Here is a 22,442-nt window from a genome sequence, read left to right as displayed (position 1 = left end):
CATCTGTCCTTTATATTCCCTTAAACACCTCTTAATACCCAGGAACCAAGTGCTTTTGCCTGCACACTGGAAGACATACACAGAGTATGATTATATCACGTTTCATTTCACCATTTTTTACTATAAGGGATGAAGTAAATGGGTTATCAGAAGCTCCTCAGAGGCATAAGAAATCTCAGCATTCATGGAATTAAGCTGGCTTCCGTATGTTTTTCTTTGGGGTACAATGATATTATAATTTTACAGCCTTGTGATGTTGAATTGCCAACTTTTTCTTTCTCCTATTCTTGAAAGGGGCGTATTTGGCAGTATTTTCCTGCTCCAGCCATGAACATAAGGAGTCTGACTAGGGAATACAGATGTTCCTTGACTTATCATGGGGTCATATCCTGATAAACCCATTGTGGGTTGAAAAAATCGTAAGTCAAAATGTATTTAATAGGCCTAGGCTACCGGCTATGTTTGCATCATAGCTTTGGCTATCCTGCCTTAAGAATAACAAGACGCTTACATTATCACAGAGTTGGGCAAAAATCACTTAATGCAAAGCCTATTATATAAAAGTGTTGAATAGCTCATGTAATTTATTGAATACTGTTCTGAAAGTGAAAAACAGAATGCTTGTTTGTGGTTTCTATGAGTGTGTATTGCTTTCCCATTATCATGAAGTCTGGAAATTTAAGTGGGGCCATCATGAGTCAGGGACTCTGTGTAGTCATTACTCCTGTTTGTGGGGATAAAAGTGGTTTACATCCTGTATGGCACCCAGCCTGATGCCTTCCAACCCGCTCCTGAGAGAGAGCCCTCTAGTGGTGACACTGCATATTACACAAATACCTCCCCTTCACCAGGGCCACCTGGTGTATCATTTCTGGATGGTATTATTACTCTGATGAAGGGGACTGTGATGTTCCTCCAAACCTTATACTTGCCATTCATTGAAACATATTTTTTTTTTTTTTGAGACGGAGTTTCGCTCTTGTTACCCAGGCTGGAGTGCAATGGCGCGATCTCGGCTCACTGCAACCTCCACCTCCTGGGTTCAGGCAATTCTCCTGCCTCAGCCTCCTGAGTAGCTGGGATTACAGGCATGCGCCACTATGCCCAGCTAATTTTTTGTAATTTTTAGTAGAGACGGGGTTTCACCATGTTGACCAGGATGGTCTTGATCTCTTGACCTCGTGATCCACCCGCCTCGGCCTCCCGAAGTGCTGGGATTACAGGCTTGAGCCACCGTGAAACATATTTTTTAATTTTTTATTTCTTAAAGTAAAAATAGAATTTACTCAATTTAGAAAGTGTAGACAGTATAATAGGAAACTTAAAATCACTTGTAATACCCCATCCAACAATTAGTCATTGTAGGTACTTTCTTTTCTTATGATCTTTTGCTATGCATTTTTACACAGTCAAGGCCGTATAGTAAATTTTGAATTATGGTTTGTTCACACAACATTGGACTGTAAGCATTTTCTTGTGAGTTTTTTAACCTCTCCATTAATATAATTTCAATAGCAACATGTTTTATTCTGTGGCTCCAGCACAATTTACTTAACCGCGTCTCTGCCATTGAGAAATTAAGTTATATGCTTTTATTTTACTTTTCACAGTTGTAAATAACAGCAATGGAGCTCTTTGTACATAAGGCTTTGTCACATTTCTGAATATCCATTGGACACAATTCCATGGGACAGCGACTGGGTCATAGGTTGTGATCATTTTTTGAACTCCTCATTCATATGCCCAATTCAAGTTCCAAGCATATTCAAATATTTTGAAAGCCATGTTTAAATAGCATGTGGTGTTGCATCTCTGAATAGCTCTTGTTTTTAATCATTGTTCTTTGTGATTAACAGACATCTTCAAGTCACACAAAAGCAAACCTAGTACTGACGGTGGTTGTACTGTGGAGGAAAATAACATTAAATACCCTGATACTCTGAATATTCAACCTTAATTTATATACTGTTGGAAGATAACTCTCAGGGAGGTGTGTGTGTGTGTGCATGTGTGTGTTTGGGGGGGGTTAGGCCCTCCAGACTCTTTTTTTCACTTTTTTCTTTTTTGCTAAATGTACCTGACAGCAGTAACTTAAGCCCTCCAGACTCTTTCAGTGATCCCACAGCCTAAAGCAGAATTGGACTTTTTTTGACGCCCTCTCTTCAAAGCTGTACAGGGGCAAAAATTATGATTTGTTCTGAGGCTTCAGGCAATGGCTTGTTGCCCTCTGCCCCAGCCCAAATGGAGCACAAAGAAGGTGTTGGCAGATATGCTCAGCAATCATGATCAGAGGTCTGTGGATATCAGAAAGGCAGTCATTTACAATATGCTAAAACAGAGAGGTTGAAAACGGCCAATAAGCTTTTTCATACTTCAGCCTTTCAGCATCCTCCTCTGCCCTGTGGGATCTGGTTGTACTATAATAACATTGCTATTGCCAGGCCATTAATAATGATGATGTTTTGTCTCAAGGGCTCTTAAATCACCCTTTCCCCAGCAGGCATAGACTTGGCCAGGCTAACCCCATTTTGCGGAAGGGAAATGATTTGTTTGAGGTTAAGCTGCAAGTCACTGTGCTTCAGCACTAACTTTGGGAAGTCCCTGCGTCTTGGGTGTGTGTTCATCCTGAGGCGGGTAGCCTAGTTGTCACTTCCATCACTGTCATCTACTTCAGACTCTTGATGAATTGGACTCATTGCCCTTTAGCTGAACCAAACAAGGGCATTAATTTGAAATATCTGAAAGCTATCCGTTTGTCAAAGGATACCTCAAGTCGTACAAGTTTAGTGGTGACATTTCTGCCCCAAGCTGACGGTTTGGGTTGTTTATTCCTTAAATAGCCACATGCTGTGAGTCAAGGGCAAGGTAATTCCTGACCGTAAAGTGTTTATTTCCCAAAGATGACAGATTACCTACTTAGACACACATACACATACACACACACATGTGCACTCACATGCACACATGCACGTGTACACACCTTTCTAAAAAGAATAAACACTATATTGTACAACACAGTTTGCTAAGCACCGTCACATGTGTACTCTTACTTGGTGCTCACCGTTATCGTCCTGACGTTGATGTTTTCTAAATTTTATTGATGAGGAAAATGAAATTTAGCAATAGCAGCATTGACATAGTTGTTTATCTGCTTTTATTTTACCTCATTTATAAAACACTTGAGAATTCTAAAATCATATAAATTTAATATATTGCTTTTGTTAACGATTAAGAAAGCAGAATAAAACCAGTCATGAAGTAGAGCTAGCATAGACGGAGCAAACCGGGGCAAGTGTTAGTACGCAGACGTGCAGGCTAAATCGGCCCCCCCGATTCCTAGCATTAGGTCATAGACTGGGTCTCAGCTTTCTGGAATCCTACTCTTAAATGGAAAGAAACCATTCACAAGATTCACATTCGTGAGGATCACACCAATTGTTTCAGAAAAAAGGCTTCCATCCTGGCACCTGAAAGAAACATGTTCTTTGGGTATTCAGTGAAGGTGGTGCTTCTCATGACTGCAGGTCAGGCTCACCTGGGAACATGAAGAAGTCCCCATGCCCAGGTCCCATCCAGACCAACTAAACAGCATCTTGGGGTGAAGGGCCAGGTGTCAGCATATTGTTTAAGCACTCCACAGATGATTCTAATATGTAGCCAGGATTGAAAACCACTGACAGAGGAGAGTTCTACAGTGAGTTCAAGAACCAGTTCCATGTGGTGGGTGGTCTTTAGCCTTCTGTGCGCATCGTACGCTACAGTTTAGAAGCTGTGTCTAGACTGGGTGTTCCCACCAGGTTTCCGATGTTCTTCCTAGACATGGGAGGGAGCAAGGGAAGGGTGAAGGGCAAAGGGCTTTAGAAAATGAAACTTAGCTGAGTTGGGTGTTACTCCCATGAGTGGAACTTTGAGTAAAGTGATAGGTAATTTGGTAGCTTCGGCATGGAAAGTGATTCAGGAACACAACCTCAGCAAACTGGAAGCCAGTGGGAGGCTGACTCAGAACCTAACCACCCCCAATGGCCCGTGGCAAAATCAAAACCAGTCTTATTTTATGCATCCCCCACCTGCTACCTGTTTATGACTCGTGATTATGAGAGGTGGGATGGCTTCACCCCTTTCCTGATGTATTGGGCATCTCATCAAGCAAACAGAGAAAATAACAGCCTTTCTAGAGGGCTTGCAGTTCTGCTTTTTCACTGACTCAAGGTTCCCAAAGTTTCCTTACTTAGTGTTTGCAGAGAAGATACCTAGGGGATGAAAAGCTCCCTCTGCAGAAAGCTATCAACCTGCAGGCTTCTGGAAGATCACAGTCAGTTATGTTCTTTTAATTCCACCAAGCATTTCTATGAAATAACTTGGCAATAGTAGATGTTTCTACAGGCAGCAACACTAAGTTTGTGGCCATTGAACACTTGGCAGTTTTTCAGGTACTCATGTGGGCAACATTAAATTTGGTCTCTCAACTTCACAAGAGTATCCACGAAAAGCAGAATGCCAGGCTGGGCACGGTGGCTCATGCCTGTAATCTCAGCATTTTGAGAGGCTGAGGCAGGAGGATCATGAGTTCAAGAGATTGAGACCATTCTGACCAACATGATGAAACCCTGTCTCTACTAAAAATACAAAAATTAGCTGGGTGGTGGTGGTACGTACCTGTAATCCCAGCTACGTAGGTGGCTGAGGCAGGAGAATTGCTTGAACCCGGGAGGTGGAGGTTGCAGTGAACTGAGATTGCGCCACTGCACTCCAGCCTGGCAACAGAGTGAGACTCCACAAAAACAAACACACAAACAAAGAGAGCAGAATGGCACATATTTCATTAGTTAGACCAAAAAAAAAAAAAAGAAAGAAAAAATTTCTGCCACACAACGTGTTCCAAGCCTCCCTTGTGATGGGAATCACCTGGGCCACTTGTGAAAAACCCAGGTCCCTAAGCCCTGCCTCCAGAAATGCTGGCTCTAAGAGCTCAGTGAGGCCTGGAAATCGGGTTTTACATTTTTCTTTTTGTTAAAATAATTATCCCAGGTTTTTCTTCCTCTTAGATGACTTTGGGAAACTGTGCTTGAAGGAAACCCAGATAATGGGTTGGTTAAGAAGCAGCAAGAGTCAGGGAAAAAATTTCCTTAAGTTTGAACTTTGAATTATCTTGACTTAAATTTTTCCCTCTTACCCCAACACTCAGTAACTTTAGGCAAGTTATTTAAACACTTTTGTCTTCAAATGCTATAAAATGGGAATAATTTTATTGTCAGAATGTTAACATTAGAAACAACAAATCTATATTTCATGGTGCGTACCTAATATGGCTCCAGTGCCACAGTAACTGCTTAATACGTGGGATTGCCTATCACCAATGACCAAACAGCCAAATTGGGCTCTGCTTGGTCATTGGTAATAGGCAATCCCGCGTATTAAGCTCTGAATAAAACGCGAAGCCCTGTCTCCATCCTAAAATAGCGTTTCTCGACTGAGGGCACTTTTGCCTCCAGAGGACATTGGTCATCATCTGGAGGACGATTTTGATTGTCATGACTAGGGAGGGGCTACTGACATCTCATGGGGAGAGGCCAGAAGTGCAGCCAAGCATTCTCCAGTACACAGGACAGTCCCCACCACAAAGAATTGTATAGCCCAAATGTCACAGTGCCGCTGTTGAGAAACCCTATCCCAAAGCTTCAATGAGACAAGCAAAAAAATCTTGTGAGTGGAGGGTTGTGATTGGCATCCCCATAGTGGAGGCAGATCCCGTGGGACACAGCGACATTTCAGATGGAGCAGAAATGGCTCTGGACCACAGGTCAAAGGTATAGATGTGCTCTCTGGTAATGCCTCCTAATAGGGCCCACGTGTGGCACACCCAGGGTCCAATAATCTTTGTGTAGGATACAGTGTGACCAGCATCCCCAGGGGCTGTGCAGTGTGGCAGGACTGACCCTGGCACAGAGTGTCAGTTTGGGTATATCTTTCACTCCAGAGTGTCCAAGACACTTCATTAGACCAATGAAGTACCAGATTATAAGACCATCATTGAACTCACCTGGTGAAATTGTTAAAATGCAAATTTGTGGCTCCATTCCCTGGAGATTCTGCTTCAGTGTCCAAACAAGGACCTTGGAAGTCATATTTATAAAAATCAGCTGAGGAGTAACTGAGTTACTCAGCTGAAGTTGAAGAACTGAGGCATAGCTACAGCCAGGGTTGGACCCTCTGTGTTCTCCACCAACTCTGACCTTCCGGGCAGCTGCGAGACCTGGAAAATGAAGACATAAAGTCCCACCACATACAGTTCCTTTCACCTCATGCAAACTAACAGTTTTCATAGGTCTGAACTGTTTAGATTAATTTTATGTTTTCTATTTTACTACTGCTGCAAGAAAAGAAATAAATGATGATTAACAATGACATTTGTTACCGTCCGGAAGGCATTTGTTGCAGAAGGTCAGGATTGCTGCCCTGTTCATTAAGATTAAAATGAGGCTGGGTGCAGTGGTTCGTGCCTGTGATCTCAGCACTTTGAGAGGCAGAGGTGTGTGGATCACAAGGTCAGGAGTTGACCAGCCTGGACAACCTGATGAAACCCTGTCTCTACTAAAATTACAAAAATTAGCCAGGCATGATGGTGCACACCTCTAGCCCCATCTACTCAGAAGCTGAAGCAGGAGAATCACTTGTACCCAGGAGGCAGAGGTTGCAGTGAGCCAAGATCGCACCAATGCGCTCCACCCTGGGCAACAGAGTGAGACTCCATCTCAAAAACAATAAAGTAAAACGGAACGATCTCAGATGTCATCCAAAGTGCATGTTTCCATTCTTCCCCAGGGATTCTGGGATAGGGAAAGCTTACTGCTCACCCACTCACCTCCAACCCCAAGTCTCTGCTTCCTCTGACACTGCCCAGCCTTGGGATTCTCTTGTTATCTTTACTGGTGACTATATTGACACACAGGGTCTTCTCAATTAGCATGGCTTCAACTTTCACCAGGCCTCTGCATATAACGTAGACTTTGCTAAAATTTGGGAAGTTTCTGGGGACTCCTAACAGAAATAACCTAACACTGACTCATGGATATCCTCTGCTGAGGAGTTCTCTCTGCATTTCTGCCAGCTCAGACTGCAGGCATCTGCCATGTTCCTAGAATCTGTCTTCCAGGCTTCTTTCTTCCCACTCTGAATGACAAAATAAATGAATGAATGAATGAATGAATAAATAAATAAATATTAATGTTTATGTATAAGATGTTTGCATATATGTGTCTGTGTGTATATGTAAGTAAATGCATGCGTATATATGTACACATACATATATACAAAAAATGTAAATTTTTTGGCAGAACCACTCAGTCTTCCCTTTTTGCCTTTGTTCTGCTCCTTCTTATTGATCCCATCCTGAGTTTTGCCTTCTCATTGCCTTGTGACCCATTAAATACTTTATTAGAACAAAGATAATTCTCTTCCTAATAGGAATTCTGTTGCCAGTTGCTGGGAAACTCAGAAACCTCACTAACCTAATATTTGTGGAGTCTCCCATCATTCCTGGACACTGGACACACCTTGGTTCCTTCAATCCTCATTGGCACACATTGATGTAATTGCTGTTATTCTCCTCATTTCACAGATGTAGACCTGAGCTTCAGAAACATTCAGTTAATTGCTTGAGCTCCAATAACGAGTAAACCCTATAAGCCCAAATCAGGGACAAACCCCCTGATTCCCTCATTCTAAATCAGAGCTTCCCCTTCTTCAGACAGCCCTCCATCCTGGATGAAAGCACATTAGAATGAGGGGCTTTAGAAACATCAATGCTGGGCTTCCACCCTAGAACTGTGGGAGTGACACCCAGGTAACCACGGATTTAGAAAGCTTCCCCTGCGATCCTAAAATGTAGCCTTGCTCAGTGGCACATTGATCCCAACATGTCAACTTTCCAGCCAGAGGACTGAGCATTGTCACACACACAAAGGCAAAGGCGACACCCCCAGCCTATCTGGACCACAGGATATGCGCCACCCTGCAACCTCACCTAATCTGCTTCTAAAGGTTGTTTTCAGACCCAAATTGGATAACGTTTCAGATGAACATTTACTTGTCCACCAGGTCTTTCCACAATCCTGTTTTTTCTTATCTTCTTTTTTCTCTTCACAGGCACAAAACGGCGTTCTCATGGCTCGCCAGCCGCAAGCACCAGCTCCACAAGTCGCCTTACGTTGCCAGGTGGGTAAACAGTATTGCACCATTATCTTAGTGGCCAAAGACAATGGAAAGGACTAGTTTCTCAGGAGTTGAGTTGATAAACTGAGAACCTGGCCCCATAGTTGTCCAGTCTACTCTTGTTATCGGTGAGCTTTGTCTCTGTCATCCACATTTGTGAGGTCCCTCTAGGAATGAATGGACATAAATATTTCTGTAGTTGGTTCCCAATCTCCCCCACTCACCTATAGAAAGAATAGAATTTTGGCCCTCTTTGATGTTCATCTGGGCATGCTATGGGAGGATCTGCCTTTTAGAGGCAAATAGTGCAAGGGAAGGAGTGTGAGTCTATGGTGAGAGTGAGACCCAGGTTCAAATCCCAGCTTTGCTGTGTTCAAATTGTGCGTGCTCACATATGTTTCTTCAGCTTCTTGGAACTTCTGTTTTCTCATCTGTCTGAGAGAAGGTAACAATTAGAAATAATGCTTGTAAATTTAGCCTAGTATTGACACATGGTGGGTGCTCATTATAATCTCTACAATTGAGAAATATGGAAGACTTGTATGACCTCTGCTTGACCCAATGTAATGTGTACTGGAAAATCATAAGTATTCATGAGGATCAAGTGTAATTATTGTTTAATATAAGGGGCACCTATTAATCATTCTGTCTGCATGCATGTGCTTACGTTCTTGACTACAGTTTAATTTTTATTTAATTTTAACAAGCAGAATTTGGCAAAGCACATCTGTTTGGGGTAAGGAAAGGTTATAAAAGATAAACATCATATCATTGTAGAAAATTTGAAAAATATAAAAAATTATGAGAAGGAAAAATGTCACCAATAATGCTACAACTCAGAGTTAACCAAGATTACCTCTCCTTTTGGTCTATGTTAAATACCTTTTCCCTAGATTTGAATTAGATTCATACTTTATGTAGAGTTTTGTTTCCACCCCTTTAAAACTTACCACTACATTATGAGATTTTCTCCATGTTATTAAATACCTCAACAACTATTTTAGTAACTGACTAACATTTCTATGATTATGCCACAGTTTATTTACATACCTATTGATAATATAGCATTTATATAACTTGCATTTTTATAAGTGAACTTACATTCTTGTACATAAATCTTCTGAGTCTGTAAGTGTGGATTTAGGATAGATTCCTCTAGGTGAGGTTACTGGCTCAAAGGATAAGCACATATTTAGGTTCCTGATACATTATAACGAAAGTGATTTCCAGGAAGATAGTATTAATGTATGCTTTTAACATGAGTTTGTCCATTTCACGCTCTCCTTGCTAATGCTAAACATTATTTTCAATACTTTACCAATGTGGTAAGAGCAAAATGATATCTACATTTCTTATCTTTCTACTAAAAACGGTTTTTTTAGTATTACTTCACCTTTGCATTTCTTCTTTGAGGAATTACCATATTTCATTCATTCTGAGAGGCATATTGCCTTACATTTTAACACATTTTAAATTGGGATTATTGCAATCAATGGTGTGTCATAATTCAATTAGCAGCATTTTTTTTTCTTAGTTGTACATGAAATAATAGTTCATTTTACAATTTGTGGCATCTTAGATGAAATGTGACTTATGTCTGTCTGCTTTTTTAATTTCAATTTCTGTAGCTCCTGCACCCAAGTCACACAAGGGGACTTTGCATCTGTTAGGTCACCCTTGAAATTTTCTTGCCTCTGTGACTTCCTGGGATGTTCCTTATTCTCTTCTTCCCTAATTTCTCTTTGGAGTTCTGTCAAAATCTTCTAGGTAGAATTAACATTGCATTACAATGGTTTGCTTATAAGTCCCATTGTCCGTTGATAGGTGTCTTTTTCCATGATGAGGACTGCCTTATTCCTTTCTGCCCCCAGTGCTGCCAAGGTGACAGGCACTTACTGGATGTGCATTAATGTTTCTCTGCTGGGTATGTGGTGTGTGAGTGATCAGTCTCTCATTTAGTTTATGACTAAACAAAAGAGAACGATCCTCAGAAAAAAGGTTCATCTTAAAGTCTGGATTTGCTTCAACTCTACTAACTTGGTTTTGAGTAGTGAGTAGACGTTGCATGGTAGTCTCTGGAAGCCCCTTCCCATCTCATCTCTGCTTGATGTTACTATGCTCTTAGGACTACAGAGCATTTGGAGGAAATCAGCTTTAAACCAAGCAACTCCAGTGTGAAGAAATGGTGTTTGCTGCTGACAAGGTCATAGCCTTGCTAGGTCAGGTGGGACTTCTGAGGGCATCCTGGTGTTCTCCAAGAATACGCAGAGCTGTCCTGGGTCTCACTTGCTCTGCTGGGGACCCAGGGATGGCCACTGGGTTTCCAAGGCCTCTGAGTCAGAATCACAGCTACCTTGTCTTTAGTCATCTAAAGTGGCCCCAAAAGGAGTGTCTTAGGCTCTGAGTTCTGAGCATCTCCAAAGCCTGAAGGGCTGTAAAACACACTCCTCTGCCTACAGGACTTGGGAGATGGTCAGAGGTGGAAGTGGGTAGTTCTCAAAACACCAGATATAATTAATCTGTGTAATTGCTACTACACAGTGTACGGATTGACACTGCAGGACAGAAGCTGCAGGTCAGCTGTGCTCCACATCCTGAGGGGTGTAGGGAAGGATCTGGAATCATACTTTCACTAGCAGATGTGCTCACCACCTCATTGCAATGCCCAGCTCTCTAATTCCCTTCCTGCCTCAGGAGCCTCACAGATGCCTCCTCTGGCTCATGTTCCCCCACCTTCCCCATGCATGCTGGCTCCTGCTCACAGCTCCACCTCACCATCTCACATCCATAGGAGAGATGACTCTTCTGAACAACCACCAACAGATAGAAGCTTTCAAAAATCTTTGATTTTACAGCCAGTGAATGGACTTAGTTGAAATTTTAGGGTTTTATATTTCCTCAACACCATTTACATCACTAGATCCAGTGCAGCCAAATCACTGTGCTGCAGGCCGATCCAATTCAGTCATTAGGAGGTGAAAACATTTGCTGTGAATTCCAGTCAAGATGGTCCAGTAAGTTCATTATTTTTTGACAAACACTCTGCTCAAACACGTGCAAAGGTAGGTAAAATTATACTAAAATATATATTTATAAAAAAGCTAGTTCCAGAGACAAACAACTCTGGGAACCAGAAACAAAAGAGAATTACAGAAACCCTGTGCTGTGATCCACATCCTGAGTAAAAAGTGGCAGGAAGGAGCTTGAATCCTGTGGAGCAAAACGGATGAAAAGTACTTGAGGGGACACTGGGAATCAGAGCTAGGGCTATAACCTGAATACAGGGCAGAGATAGAGAGCTCAAAACAACTGCTGCCAACATGTTTCCTCCAAGCTACAGCTTAATAATATTAGGAAGCTGTTGGCCTGGAGAGATGGAAGGACACTGGGACACCTTTTCTGCCAGACCAAGCTAGCTTTGGAATTGGATCTGCAATATCCCAATATGATTATAGAGCATTAGTCCTAAAGTGCCATTACAAGGCTCTGAGGTGGAAGTTTAAGGGAGGAAGTGGAAGTAATTACAAAACTCTAGACAGGCAAGAGAGAGAGAAAGAACACAAAACCAAAATATCTTCTACTTGAAATTAGACAAAATGTCACAGGCAACAATAAAAGCAATATATAAATTGGACTTCATTAAAATTAAAAGCTTTTTGTTGATCAAAAGACACATTAATGCAGTGAAAAGGCAACCCACAGAATAGGAGAAAATATTTTCAAATTATATATTTGATAAGAGGTTAATATCCAGATATATAAAAGATATAAAGAACTCTGGCAGCTCAACAGCAGCAAAACAAAAACAGCAACAAAACCCAATTCCAAAATGGCCAAAGGTCTGGAATAGACATTTCTCCAAAGAAGATCTATCTACACATGGCCAATAAGCATACGGAAAGATGCTAGTCATTAGGGAAACGCAGATCAAAGCCACAATGAGATTCCACTTCACACCGATTAGGATGGCTACTATAAAACACAAACAGAAAATAGCAAATATTGGTGAGGGTGTGGAGAAATTGGAACGCTGGTGTATTCGCTCTAGGAACATAAAATGACACAGCAGCTGTGAAAAGCGATCTGGCCAAAGGCAAGGTCAAGAAGCAGGAAGGTGTGTCTTGCCATGGGAGGAGCAGAACAGATGAGAAGCGAGGGACACAGGTACAGGGGGAAGAATTGGTGCCAGCAGCAGATAGCAGAGTGTATCACAGAAATCGGCAATTGAAACATGAATTTCGTCCAGAAGCAGTTAATTTTGGGTGTGGGCTGCCAAACACTTTAAAATGTAATTAGGATACTCAAAGAGCCAAATGGAGGAAAAATAATCCTAAAAACAATAAAGTAAAATTGTACAGAAACCAAGAAGAGCAGAGATATGCAAAAGAAGTGATTCAAAATCTGAAACCTAAAAGAGGAAACCAACATATAGTCATTGCAATTTTTAAAAAGAATAAGTTCTCAGTTGGTAGTATAAATTCAAGGTGGAACACAGTGGAAAAGACAATTCATGTTGCAGGATAGTCCTGAGGACTTTACACCAAACAGAGCATATAGAGGGAACCATATCAAAAAATGAAGGATCATAAATCATAAATCTCTTAGAATAATACGTAGAGGTAAATCATGACCTTGAATTTGGCAGTGGTTTCTTAGATATAACAATGTACAAACAACTAAGGAAAAAGTAGGTCATTGGATTTCATTAAAATAAAAAACTTTTCTTCTTTGGAAAACACTATCAAAGTGGAAAGATAATCCACAGAGAAAATATTTGCAAATCACATATCTGATAAGGATCTTGTGTCCAGAATATGTAAAGAATTCTTACAACTCAACAATAAAAAGGCAACCCAATTACAAAGTGCCAAAGGATTTGAACAAACATTTCTTCAAAGGAGATATACAAATGACACATGAAAAAGATGTTCAACATCATTAATCATTAAAGAAATGCAAATGAAAACCACAGTGATACACCACTTCGCATGCACTGGGAGGGCATACAAAAATGAAAACAGGTGACGGTGAAGATGTGGTGAAATTAGCACCCTCATACATTGCTTGTGGGAATGTAAAGTAGTGCAACTACTTTAGAACACAGTTTGGCTGTTGTTCAAAAACTTAATCAGAGAGTGACTTGAAGTACTGATACATTTTACAACATGGATGAACCTAGAGAACATTTTGCTAATTAGAAGAAGCCAGGCACAAAAGGTTACATGTTGTATTCTTCCATTTACATAAAATGTCCAGAATGGGCTAATCCGTAGATACAGAAAGTAGGTTAGTGGTTGTGAGGGGCTGGGGAGAGAAGAGAATGGAGAGTGACTTCTCCTGAATATGGGGTTCTTTTTAGGGGTGATAAAATATTCGGGAATTAAACAGTGGGGATGGTTGTGAAACATGAGTATGGTAAAAACCTTTGAAATGTAAACCTCCAAATGGTGAAGTTTCTGGTTTATGAATTATATCTCAATAAAAAATTAAAAAGCATGGAAGATAGACAAATTGCTCTAAACTAAATCTTTTCAGAAATTTGAGTAGTGTATGGCAAACGTGGTTGGAAAGCAATATTTCAACAAATAGGTAATAATTTCCTAGAGGTAAAGACAGACTCAAATTCTTAGATGGAAAATACATCTCCAGTGCCTTAACTAAACAAAAACAGATGCATACCTAAAAACATTGTGTGATATTGTCCAAAGTTACACCAAGGGTGAGGAAACCTTAAATGCTATGCGAAGCTGATTATGGGCCAGGAAGTCGCAAGTAATCAACTGACAGCAAAAATTTGCACTGGTAGCAGTAGAAGCCAGAAGACAATAAAGAATATATCTTCCATATGCTGAGAGAAAATAGAGCAACATGTAATAGTTAAAATAGCCAAATTATTACTTATGAATGAAGGCACATTAAAACATTTTCAGGTATGCAATGACATAATTTACCACTCACAGGCAGACCTTCATTAAAGAAGTATTAAGGCTGGGCTTGATGGCTCATGCTTGTCATCCCAGCACTTTGGGAGGCTGAGGCAGGCAAATCATCTGAGGTCGGGAGTTTGGGACCAGTCTGGCCAACATAGCAAAACCCCATCTCAACTAAAAATACAAAAATCAGCCAGGCATGGTGGCACGTGCCTGTAATCCCAGCTATTCAGGAGGCTAAGGCAGCTTGAACCTGGGAGCTGGAGGTTGCAGTGAGCCAAGATAGTGCCACTGCACTCCAGCAGGGCCACAGATTGAGACTCCATCTCAAAACAAAGTATTAAGGGAAATATGTCAACAAGAAGAAACGTGAGCCCACAAGGAAGGTGTGAAACACAGGAATTAGTGGTGAGCACGTCAGTAAATAAAACGCATTGGTAAATTTGAGTGACAAGTGAACATAAAATAGTGTCCAATTTTTGTGTTAAAATAGGAAAGAGAAGCCATAGATGGAAGAAAGGATATTTCAATATGAACCTAAGGAGTGCTGAGAAGTGCAATAGCATTATTATGCACTGAATGTTTGTGTTCCCACCAAATTTATATGTTAAAATCCAGTCCCTAATGTGATGACATTTGGAGGTAGAGCCTTTGGGAGTTAATCAGGTCATGAGGATGGAGCCCTCCCAAATGGGGTTAGTGACCTTATGAAAGAGACCTCAGAGAGCTAATTTGCTCTGTTTTCACCACATGAGGATGTGAAAAGAAGTCAGCAGTCTGCAACCTGGAAGAGGAAGAGGGCCCTCCCTAAAAGCCAACTGTGCTGGAAACCGAATCTTGGACTTCCAGCCTCTAGAACTGTAAGAAATAAGTTTCTGTTGTTTGTAACCTACTCAGTCCCAGCACTTTGTTATAGCACCCCAAGCTGACTCTGGCAAGTGTGTTAGCCTGTTCTTGCATTGCTATAAACCACTACCTGAGAATGAGTAATTTATAAAGAAAAGAGGTTTAATTGGCCCACAGTTCTTCAGGCTGTACAGGAAGCAATAGTGACTTCTTCTTCTGGGAAACCCTCAGGAAACTTACAGTCATGGAGGATGGTGAAGGGGGAGCCAGCATTTCACACGGCCAGAGCAGAAGGAAGGACGGGGAGGTGCCACACACTTTTAGATGACCAGATCTCATGAGGAATCATTCACTACCATGAGAACAGTACCAAAGGGGATATCCACCCCCATGACCAATCACCTCCCACCATGTCCCACCTCCGACATGAGATGTGGGATAGGACACAAATCCAAACCATATCAGCAAGCTCTGAAATCAACTAATGAATGACAATTAAAAAAGAGAATATGTCAACTTAATAGAAGACAAGAAGACAAAAAAGCAAAGAGCAAATAATGATAGACACAAAACAAAATTAAATAGTAGAAATAAGTTCAAAAGTATCAGGAATAACAACAATTACAAGTGGCTTCAAGTTGCTTTTAAAATATAGAGATTATTTGTTAGATAAGACAGAAAAAAATCTAGGGCTATCATGCTTCTAAGAGATGCCTGAAAATTTTTTTTGCCATACTTTAGGTTTGCTAATGTATAGCAAAAGAAATTCCATGCAAAATATAAAACTAGTTCGTTGAAAACCTGCAACCATTTTAACATCTGTATAGCATTTTCTAGTACAACTGTTACAAAGACATATAATCATTATCCTATTGATAGTTGTGTTCCACTTTTTGCTATTACAAACAATGCTGAGCATAATGTCGAGCAAGTAAAGCAAGTTGTGACAAGATATATGCTTTCTAATATAATTTATATTTTTTAAAAACATGCATGGATAGAGATGGATACAGATGCAATCATCTCATACATATATGCACAGCAATGATAAATACCAAATTCTGGATGATGGCTTTTTCAGAAGGAAGAGAGGAAGTATCACAGATACTTAAGCTACTGGGTAACTTAATTCTACCTGTGCTAATTTCTTTCAAAAAATGTTTGAGCAAATGTGAACATTTTTAAGATTTTATTAAACTCTATTGAATTATACAGTATTGAGAGTTATTTATACATTTCTGTATGCTTAAATGATTTTATATTAAATAATTTTTAAGGTAAAAATCTGTGGATGCTTGGCAAAACACTTTTGTTTAGTTTTATTACTTTAGATGTGATTTTATAGACATGTCCAAGAAATTTAACGATTTCCCTTTCTAAACTATAGGGTGTGATAGGTGTTGGGATATGGGGATCTGGGTATTTAGGAAGTTCTGCAAGTAACATGTCTCAATCCAGAAACCACAAACAATCACTTAATTAAAGAACTGCTTGTGTGTTTTCAAAAATTACCTAAGAGGATATCCTGGAGCTCCAGCACCAGAAAACAGCTCTGGGGACCTTACCTTGATTTCTTGCACATCTATAGCAAAGTGACTCTTGCACCTGCAGCCATTGTTTTCCTAGATCCAACTTTGTTTATTGCCCCAGTGGGATTTGCGAACCCACTCAAGGTTCGTGGGTGGGACATCCATGATGGAAGCTGGGGAAATATTGGCTGTCACCAGAGAAATGGTCCAGAACTTCACCACCACTAACATTCATGATTGCTAATGATAGTGACTAGTCAGTGACTTACACTTCTGAGCAAAATCTCCAGGGTGTCTCCATCACCTCACTTTCATGAAGTGATCCCTGAATGGAAAGGTACAGTTCCATAATCATTCCTCCATGCAGGTAGCTGATTGCTCCTCCAATGTGCATGGTAGTGTTGGCTCTGTAGATGTGGCTCTGCTTCTAAACTCCACTGCCTGCTATAGAAAGAGTTTGTGTGTTTAGATGCCAGCTGTCTTGCAATGACATTGTTATATGTCCTGTTTTAGGGGACTACAGATAAAACGTCCATCCAGAGGATCCCTCAGAAGAAACTGAACTAGCTCTGAGGTCTGAAGGCATTTTAGGAAGCTTATGATTGTTTTACCAAAGCAAAATATATATGTATTATAAGTTATTGAGTAATTAATTTCAAGAAATGATGACTTCTGATCTCCCTAATACAGGGTTGTAACAACAGATGCTTTAACATGTATCGCACATCTACAAATATCAGGGACAACCTTAGGTCCTTAACATGTATTATGCTAGACATTTTTGCTTTGCTTAAAATGGCACTTAGTTTCAGCACAGTGGTTTCCTCAGGTGGCAGAATGGAAAAAAAAAAAAAATATATATATATATATATTTTTCACAAATGCATATTTTAAATAACTGGTCTTTTGTGAAGCAAAGTGGTATATTCTCTGCCGAATATTCACAAATAAATTCATTAAGTTAATCCCTTCACTCTGTAATGAGATCTTTCATGTAATAAAACCCATCATTTGGAGAATTATGTGACTTTTCTACATTGAAATAAGGAGATCCACCAGGGAGGGCGCTATCACGAGGCAGCAGTGATGACCTTTCATCTTCTGTGCTGTGTCACAATGATGGCTCTATACCAGACACCTACAACACTCTGGGCATGGTGTACCGTGCAATGGCACATGGGTACTGCACATACATTTTTCCATTTATATTTTCTTTAAAATCCTCACCACAACCATGGAAGGCAGTTACTATTCTTATTTTAAGAAAGGAAGAAAGAAAACCAAACCCTGAGTGCTAAAACAGATTACTTAGGATTTCACAGCTAGTGATGGTTTAGCCCAGTGACGTCCCCCAAGCCTATGCTTCTTTCATAAAACCACCCACCTCTCCCAAAAGTAGATGTCCATGGGCTCATTTTCCTGTCACAGATCTTAGCACTAAGATCCTGTCTTAGATCTATTCTTAGTTTAAGAATAGATTATCACCTTAGACAACACTACATCTAATGCCCGTGGTATGAGAGTAATTTTCTTGATGAGAAATTTACTCCCTCTTTGGGTGAGGAAATTGAGAGAGAGAAAATTACTCTCATCCCATGGGTTAAGGTTGCTAAATTGTATTCTACAATCTTAGCACATGGCTGAGGGTTGGGCATTCCCAGACAGCAGGAACAGGGAGTAGGTCGGCTGCCCAGCATCTTTCTAAAGCTAAGTATAAACCAGGTAGCTCTCGAAACAAACTCAGCCTCAAAGCCAGTGGTTCTCAAGCTTGGCTACATAGTAGGATCACTGGGCATTACATACATACAGATGTTTAGGCTCCACTCCAAAGTGATCAGTTACTTTAGAGACTCTTGGGGGCAGGGCTTGAGCATCAGACCTTTTCAAAGCTCCCCAAGCAATCTGATGTGCATCCAGGATTGAGAACCATGGGTGGGAGAAAACAGCTTCAGGTGTCATGGAAGGCAGCAAAACTACGTGGTTTATCTGTTCTCTATGGATGCATATTCCTCTAGGGATCTGGAAATGCTGGTTGGGTCATCTTTCCATATCAGACTAGTAGTGGTTTGGTTCAGGCAGGATCAACTCAACTCCTTCTAAATAGCTTCTCATACTGCAAGTTTCCTGTCCCCTGCATTGTTTGCTCTGTGAAATGAAAAATGGAAGCCATAGATGATTCAGCATTCTCATTTTCTTGAGGTAAAGTCCTTGGAGAATCTGGGTCTTTAAAAATGTAGATAATGGGGTTGGGCTTGGTGGCTCATGCCTGTAACCCCAGCACCTTGGGAGGCTGAGGCAGGCAGATCACTTGAGGTCAGGAGTTCGAGACCAACCATGGTGAAACCCCATTTCTACTAAGAATACAAAAATTAGCCAGGTGTGGTAGCACACGCCTGTAATCCCAGCTACTGAGGAGGGAGATCATTTGAACCTAGGAGGCAGAGTTTGCTTTGAGCCCGGATCACACCACTGCACTCCACACTGGGGGACAGAGCAAGACTCCGTCTCCAAGAAATAAAAAATGTAGGTAATGGGCTTAATCATTCTAGTTTTTAATATGAAATATACCTTGAAAGTTTAAGAATAGATTATCACCTTAGACTACACTACATCTAATGCACATAGTATGAGATTAATTTTCTTGTAGGGTTAAAGTTGCTAAATTGTATTTCGACAAAAGGAAGGGCTCTTAGCAACGTGGCCTCACTGTAATGCTTTTGTGTTTAGAGAGGCAAATGAATTCCCTAGTTGGGCAAGCAAGATGCTACCAAATTTCCAGGCACTTGCAAACCTCCCAGATAGTTCCTAATTGTCCTTATCTGAGGAAAGGGATGGAGATTGATACTGAATGAGCACCTACTGTGTGTCAGCACTGTGCTGGCTGCTTTCACATGCATGATTTCTTTTTATTCTTACCATTGCCCTATGAAGTGAGTGTTATTATTTCCATTTTTTTTAAATGAGAAACTGAAATCAAGTGTCCAAGGCATATGGGACAGAGCCAGAACTGAATCTGGCCAGCTTCCAAGGATGGGCAGGAGTTGCAAATGAGCTTATGGAAGATGAAGAATGAGAGGATTGGAGAGGCAGTTCATTTTCAAACTCCAGCACAGAATTATCTGAAGAGCTTAAACAATTCCTGGAGGCTTAATCGTACACTCATAGATTCTGCTTTAAGTGATCTGGGGTACAAATTGAGCACTAGGAGTTTTAAAAGCTATCTGATTCCCATGTGCAGTCAGGATTAAGAATCACAAGTTAAAGATTTCACGTAAAGTTCTGGAGCTTCCCTGGCTCGACTCCACTGGCCTAGAGTTTTTGGAATACTTGTTAATATTTCAGCCTGGCAGAGGGGAGGGAAAAGATCAAAGCAGTTATTTAAGAGAATTTTTAATCGGGACCTTAATGTAGTTACTTCCTGAGCCATTGCCACCAACTATTTTAAGGTGGGGTTGGGGGAGGACTCACTTTTGTTTACTGAGAAGCGAGATTATTGCTTCAAGTTTATTTATTATTCAAGGGCATTCAAGAATCCAGTATATGACACAGGTTTACAACTAAATGTTAATAATATAAATGAGATATAATCTTGACTTGACTCTTTTAATTTATTATTGGTAGTTATTAAAACTTACTCTGTGTTTTGGTACGAGTATTTTAAATATGGAAGGATAGGAGGAAGAGTCTGAATTCAGACTGCATGTGTGTGGATCCAGAATCCAGACTCCTTTCTGTTAACTGTGTGACTTCGGCCAGTTGCTCAAGCTCTTTAAACCTCAGTTTCCTCACCCAAAGAGGGAGTGATAATAGTGCTTGCCCCATCGGATTGTAGTGACGATTCAAGGTTAAATTCTTATCATTGTGTGAAGCACACAGTATCAGCTATTGTAATTATTTTACCACAGCAGTTCCTGAAATAAAAATCACAGACTCACTTCTCATATTGTTCTATCCTCAGTGAAGCTCACGTTAACATTCCAATTCCTGTAAATTCAAAAACTCCTGGCTGGTTTTTGTACATTTTATTAGGGCTTTCTACCACAAACAGATACTGATTTTAGAAATAGAATGTACAGTATAGTTTTGTCCTTCATGTAAAATAACCTGTAAGTGGCAATAAATGATTATTTTTATTTTGTTTGGTATATGTGGTTTGGGGTGTGTGTGTGTGTACACATTGCAGATAGAAAGTATCTATAGAAGGAAACTTTTTTTTTTTAAAGTTCATATCATAGCTTTATGTTTGAAAGCAAAAAAACAGATATTCAACCTATTTTTTGTTTAAAGACAAGCTGCCAATATTCAAATTTATGCAGAAGCTCTGAGTAGCCCAAGTCACTGCCATTTGAAGTGATGCTGAGTAATGAGGTTCAGAAAGCTTCCACCTGAAAATACTGCTGCACTGCAGTGTGAGGTTCCAGAGGTCACACTGAAGTCACAGTGGATGGAAAGAACCAAGGCCAGTGCTACGGGAAATCACATCGAACGCAAGGGAATGAGGCCAGTGACGTGGATGAGGACAAGTGGCTGTTCTCTCTGGAGTGCTCCCACTTAGTGCAAAGCAGCAGGGTATACTGGGTTAATTACTTGACATAATAATGATATGATATAATATGATATGATATGATGATATGATATGATATGTGATATTGAATTAATTCATTTCTTTCTGAAAGTGTTTTCACTCAAAGATGCTCTTGATAAAATGGAGCTATTTAGCCAAATAAAATTGAGAAAAACTACATGCTATTGGCTGTTCTCAGGGATTCTTAATAGATGTTAGCATTATGGTGCTGGTAAGTCCTGACGTGAAGATACTGCTTTAACTTTAACTCAGTGAAATTTGATTGAGGAAACCATATCTATTACACAGTTTTGTTGAAGAGCACTTTGTTTTCCAGCAGACTGATATAAATAATCCTAACAGCTGTTTTTGATAGATGAATAAATTTGAACCTATTTTTTGGAGAAAATAATTCTGTGCAGTTGTTTCCCATACCAATACAAAAAGTAGCTACCAAGAAAAATGATCAGAGAGAGAGAGAGAATGGAGAGAGAGAGAGAGAACAAAAGATAGATTGGTGGTGGCAGTGAAAGGGGAGAAAATCATAGATACCTTTGGGAGAAATTGTTACGTTTATGAAGAAGAATTAAACAATTGAGAGTTAGAACTCCTAAAAGAGAATTGCTTTCACGAAAATCAAACATGGAGCATAATTATAAAGGATGGTGATGTTTCAATTTTTGGCTTGAACTTTTGGTTTTGCTAAGCATGTTTAAAAGTAATATAGATAATAACTTGCCCAAGTTCAGGCTCTGTGCTGAGATATACGCCTTTGTCAAAATCTTCATTAACTAATTAGATCATTTTCTCCAAGCATATTGCTCTAAGAGATGAGGCCAGACTTTTCTAAAGTATCCCCAAGGAAAAGAAATGTCCAACTTGCTGATAATCAACCCTTTTTGTGGCGGGGGTGGGGATCCAGGTTTGGTTCTGCTCCACTAGGGGTTGGCGATTATATGACTGGTTGGATTCAGCTGTGGGAAGTGCCCAGTCATTGAAAGGAGGAGGGTCAGACCCCTTCCAGTAGTTTAGATATAGCCAGACAATGAATGAGGGCATCCTCAGAAGGTCACACCAGCACCCCAGCAGAATGTCCACATTAAATTCAAGATGGTGCCCATATGCCTGGCTCTGGTGTTTTTCCCTGTCGCCAAATCACATTCCATTGCAGAGAGGAAAGGCAATGAATGCATATAAAACAGCAATGTAAGAAATTTTCCTTTATCCCACATTTTGAGGGAGGGTGACAGCAGACATGTAAGTTTTTCCACAAACTCAGCGAGGAGCTGATCTCTATCAGCAGGTTCAACTCCATTTGCAATGACTCCAGTGGCAAGGAGAGTTTTTGTTCTGACAATCAGA

At 40.4% G+C, this 22,442-nt stretch overlaps 1 protein-coding gene and 1 long non-coding RNA gene across 17 annotated transcripts in view; one reads left to right on the top strand and one right to left on the bottom strand.

Annotated features, from left to right (window-relative positions):
* The window catches only part of PDE1C (phosphodiesterase 1C), a 689,353-nt gene that overhangs the window by 631,050 nt on the left and 35,861 nt on the right, over positions 1-22,442 (top strand). For 9 of the 16 annotated variants that reach the window (XM_078342145.1, XM_078342151.1, XM_078342149.1 and 6 more), the window contains one exon: positions 8,146-8,214. In XM_078342145.1, coding sequence (XP_078198271.1) covers positions 8,146-8,214 — 69 coding nt within the window. Of the gene's footprint in view, positions 1-8,145; positions 8,215-10,035; positions 10,136-17,029; positions 17,536-20,803; positions 21,259-22,442 lie in introns of those variants that run through there. The other 7 variants (XM_078342148.1, XM_078342158.1, XM_078342147.1 and 4 more) reach the window with 4 other exon arrangements.
* LOC118143589 (uncharacterized) lies at positions 1,384-8,961 on the bottom strand. The gene is made up of 3 exons (XR_008473270.2): positions 7,509-8,961; positions 4,657-6,253; positions 1,384-3,813 (listed from the first exon to the last, which is right to left on the bottom strand). It is a non-coding gene; the product is annotated as an uncharacterized LOC118143589 (long non-coding RNA).

Source organism: Callithrix jacchus, chromosome 11, assembly GCF_049354715.1.
Source record: "Callithrix jacchus isolate 240 chromosome 11, calJac240_pri, whole genome shotgun sequence".
Classification (NCBI taxonomy): domain Eukaryota; kingdom Metazoa; phylum Chordata; class Mammalia; order Primates; family Cebidae; genus Callithrix; species Callithrix jacchus.
The sequence above is the reverse complement of the archived record's forward strand: the minus strand, read 5'-3'. Positions and strand labels throughout refer to the sequence as shown.